This window comes from Cryptomeria japonica, chromosome 4 (assembly GCF_030272615.1).
Source record: "Cryptomeria japonica chromosome 4, Sugi_1.0, whole genome shotgun sequence".
Classification (NCBI taxonomy): Eukaryota; Viridiplantae; Streptophyta; class Pinopsida; order Cupressales; family Cupressaceae; genus Cryptomeria; species Cryptomeria japonica.
The window spans coordinates 112347414-112348847 of record NC_081408.1 but is presented as its reverse complement, the minus strand read 5'-3'; the positions used below and the strand labels follow the sequence as shown (position 1 = coordinate 112348847).

The following is a 1434-nucleotide window of genomic DNA, read 5'->3' as shown; positions in this document are numbered from 1 at the left end:
TTTGCTACCGCGAAAATTGAAATAACAAAAACAAAAATTGTCTGTCTGTCTCAACTCTTCGCCTCCCCATTGTCGGCTTCGATGCAAAATAACTGGAAAACTCAACAAATTGTTTCGTGAAAAACGAGATGTCCTTTCTGATTCTATAATCCCTTCAAACTTAAAAAACTTTATCTCTGTCTCAACTCTTCGTCTTCCCGTTGTCGCCTTCGACGCAAAACAACTGAAAAACTCGACAACTTGTTTCGTGAAAAACATGATGCCCTTTCTGATTAATCTATAATCCCCTCAATCTTAAAAAAATTTATCTAACTGTCTCAACTCTTCGCCTTCCCATTGTCGCCTTCGATGCAAAACAACTGGAAAACTCCACAACTTGTTTCGTGAAAAACAAGATGCCCTTTCTGATTCTATAATCCCCTCATTCGTTATAAATGGCGAGCCCCACTAAACCTGCCTGTAGTGGTAACTAAGGCAATGTTGAAAGCTCGATTGAATAGGTCTTCAATGGCATCCAATAACGTGATTGCAATGGTGGTGGTGAGTCTGACCTTCTGTTGTTTTTGCAGTTTGCTCTGTGCAGAAGAAGTGCACGGAGGTCCCCATTTAGAAAGGAATTCTTCCATTGGCAGGCTAAAAAGAATGGAAGCCTCAATCAAAGCTGTGCAAACCCACGTCGGTGGTGCTTTCTCTTCTTTGACCAGCCGGGACAGAGCACAGATAATGAGCATTGGCATCAGAACGCCAACAAGAACTTTTAAAGGACTAGTGGACACGGCGAGCGATCTGATTTGGTTTTATTGCGATCCCTTCAATCATTTCCATATTTACCCTACGTTCTATCAGTCAGATTCCTCCACTTATGAACGGGTTCCCTGTTCTTCTTCTTTCTGCTCTGCCCTTGGCAATTCAACCTGTGCGCCTGACTGTCGATATTCTCATTTATACAGCCAAAGCTGGATCACGCGGGGAGACTTGTCATTTGAGACGTTCAACGTGGGTAATCATTCCTTTGGCGGAGTAGCCTTTGGGTGCAGCAATGAGACATACGGAGATGGTTTGGTCATAGCCGACGGCGTGTTGGGGCTCGGCCGAGGAAAGTTATCTCTTATCTGACAGATTGGTGAACCCAAATTTTCCTACTGCCTACCTTTCGTAAATTATCATTCAGAGTTTGACATGTTTGACAACTTCAACCTGCCTCTCCTCTTCGGCAGCGCAGCCGAGTTTAACGGCACAGGAGTGCAGTCGACGATGATGATAAATAACACAGTCCTGCCCAAGCTTAACAGCTACTATTATATCTCCTTGGAAGGAATAAGCGTGGGGAACGTGTCTCTCAATATTTCCCAAGGAATGTTCGACATACAGGCAGATGGAAGCGGGGGATTCATCATCGACTGTGTAACACGCTACACTATTTTGCCGCACGCC

General features: G+C 44.4%; 1 protein-coding gene across 1 annotated transcript; it reads left to right on the top strand.

Annotated features, from left to right (window-relative positions):
- The first annotated feature begins 434 nt into the window (after positions 1-434).
- LOC131874919 (aspartic proteinase nepenthesin-2-like) lies at positions 435-1116 on the top strand. The gene is made up of 2 exons (XM_059218876.1): positions 435-465; positions 584-1116. Exons 1-2 carry the CDS (start codon positions 435-437, stop codon positions 1114-1116), a joined length of 564 nt encoding a protein of 187 aa, XP_059074859.1.
- Positions 1117-1434: the final 318 nt, after the last annotated feature.

Excerpts from the sequence above, each read along its gene's own strand:
- LOC131874919 (XM_059218876.1), top strand. The coding sequence starts at position 435 with ATGGCGAGCCCCACTAAACCTGCCTGTAGTG. Across the intron at positions 466-583 it reads CACTAAACCTGCCTGTAGTG|AAGAAGTGCACGGAGGTCCC; the intron begins GTAACTAAGGCA and ends TGCTCTGTGCAG.